This window comes from Oratosquilla oratoria, chromosome 14, assembly GCF_046742065.1.
Source record: "Oratosquilla oratoria isolate Oo_2021 chromosome 14, ASM4674206v1, whole genome shotgun sequence".
NCBI classification, from domain to species: domain Eukaryota; kingdom Metazoa; phylum Arthropoda; class Malacostraca; order Stomatopoda; family Squillidae; genus Oratosquilla; species Oratosquilla oratoria.
The window spans coordinates 26,522,140-26,524,639 of record NC_134790.1 but is presented as its reverse complement, the minus strand read 5'-3'; the positions used below and the strand labels follow the sequence as shown (position 1 = coordinate 26,524,639).

At 40.6% G+C, this 2,500-nt stretch overlaps 1 protein-coding gene across 1 annotated transcript in view; it reads left to right on the top strand.

Moving 5' to 3' along the window:
• LOC143032601 (uncharacterized) overlaps positions 1-2,500 on the top strand; it is an 80,325-nt gene that overhangs the window by 1,087 nt on the left and 76,738 nt on the right. Inside the window, exon 2 of the mRNA XM_076197471.1 lies at positions 1-87. This exon is cut by the window's left edge and continues 95 nt beyond it. Within this exon, the coding sequence (XP_076053586.1) occupies positions 1-87 (87 nt within the window). The remainder of the gene's footprint in view (positions 88-2,500) is intronic.

Below are 2,500 nucleotides of genomic sequence, written 5' to 3'. Positions count from 1 at the left end.
TGCAGTTTCCTCCGTCGCTCAGACGGGGAAGGTGCTCCTTGGACACTGCCTTCGTCTTCGTCTTCGTCTTCTTCGCTCTAAGCATCGGTAAGTCGAAGTCGAGGTCACAGTCAGTTCAGGGTTGTCTGGGACAAAAAAATGAAACAATTAGATAAACAGAAAGATAAAAAATGAAATAAAATAAATATATAATCAAACAAATGAACGAATAAATGAATAAGTGAAAACATTAACAAATAATAATAATAAAAAAAAACATAATGGGCAGAACCATCACCAAGCTGTCCGATACAATCATTAAAGCTAAAAGATAGATAGACAGATAAATAAAATGGCTGCTGTTCAGACTGTTTTATTGGTTGAAGTGTCCCGATACATTTCGTAAAAAGTCGAAATGTTTTTCCGGTTTTGAAGAAAACCTACGTGGTTTTTGTTGTTGTTTTTATTATTATTATTATTATTATTATTATTATTATTATTATTATTATTATTATTATTATTATTATTATTATTATTATTATTATTATCTATTATTTATATCATCATTCTTCAGCGCGAGATTATCCACAAGAGAAGTGTTGATACAGTCCATCATTTCCACTGTTACATTTTAGATAAGACATCATTATCAGATTGCTTATTTTGGAAAAAAAATTGTGAACTCGTATTCCAAAACCGACGAATCTTGATTGGCAACCATGATTACAAAAAGAAAAACACTAAACACACACTAAAATCTGTGGACATAAAAATTCTTCTTGGTCACATTAAGTGCAAAAATAGCTTGTGCTCCAGCAGAAATTAAACTAGTTTTTGTCTTCACTTGTTTGCTCGTTTATCAAAGGCCCACGAGTTGTAAATTTCAAGATCTGAGTTTGATAGAAGAGTGACTTAATGTTATGAATAGTCAAACCTTGTTATCGAGATTTTGGAAACAATAATATATATTTACTCTCTTGGAGTAATATCTTTTTATACAAAGACGGGCGGTTGTCAAATAAAGATAATTTACACTTAACAGCCCCCACCCCCGAGGTGAATAAGAAAACTGAATAAAAACAAATAAAATATTCTTATTCCTCCTCCTGTAAGGCAAATAATATTGTCTGATATTGACTGGGTTTCAGGGGGAAGACGTCGGTAATGTCTATTATTCGGTGCGCACTTTGCAAAGCGACATGACGTCAGAACGCTTTTCGTTTCTGCTTGATGACGGACGAAAGGGGTTAGGGACATTAATTTCTCCATGCAAACTTCATCTTCAAGATATCATCTATTCTCATCAACCAGAGCTGTATTATAAGTCATTTAGACGCCATGTTGCCTAATAGATTCTTGAAAACATATCAAAGTTGTGTACATCGGCTTTTTGCATCGACTGGTGAGAATGATGAGTGCAGCTTTGCAAAACATCGCGTGTTTTCGTTCACTACACGAAAGCACATCTTGTATACCCAGACAATTTCTGTTATCCCATCTGAAGATCAATCGATTGGGTAGTATTTCTATTTGGCCCCAATACCTAGACTACGAACGTGTACATAGTACTGTGTGTGTGTGTGTATGTGTGTGTGTGTATTCACCTCGGATCTGCTGCAGTCTCTGTCGAGACAGCCAGAAACCACCCTACGGCAGTGAGCTCAGAGCTCCTTATTAGCCGATCTCTGGGTAGGTCTGAGACCACTCACACACCACACACCGGGACAGCAAGGTCACAACTCCTTGACTAACGTCCCGTACCTACTCGCTGCTAGGTGAACAGGGTCTACACGTGAAAGGAGACAAACCCAACTTATCTCCGCCCGACCGGGGAATCGAACCCCGGTTCTCTGGCTTGTGAGGCCAGTGCTTTACCAATCCGCCACCGAGCCGTGTGTGTGTGTGTGTGTGTGTGTGTGTGTGTGTGTGTGTGTGTGTGTGTGTGTGTGTCTGTGTGTGTGTCTGTGTGTGTGTGTGTGTGTGTGTGTATGTGTGTTCACCATAGTCTTGGATCACGTGTTGGACTCGTGATTGACAGTTATTAACCACCCGGATGAAAGCTCAAAGTGATACTGAAATTATTTCAGCCCTGGGCGGGGTTCGAACCCGGACCGCCGTAGTGGCAGGCGAGAACTCTTACCACCGCGCCACGAGGTTCTGTGTGTGTATTCACCTCGGATCTGCTGCAGTCTCTGTCGAGACAGCCAGACACCACCCTACGGCAGTGAGCTCAGAGCTCCTTATTAGCCGATCTCTGGGTAGGTCTGAGACCACTCACACACCACACACCGGGACAGCAAGGTCACAACTCCTTGACTAACGTGTGTGTGTGTGTGTGTGTGTGTGTGTGTGTGTGTGTGTGTGTGTGTGTGTGTGTGTGTGTGTGTGTGTGTGTGTGTGTGTGTGTGTGTGTGTGTGCGTGTATGTGTGTGTGTACGTGCGTGTGAAAAAGAATCTGGTATAGAAAAGAAACTAACATAGTTTAGGATAAATATTAAGAGTTAGAACTGATAAAAAGAAA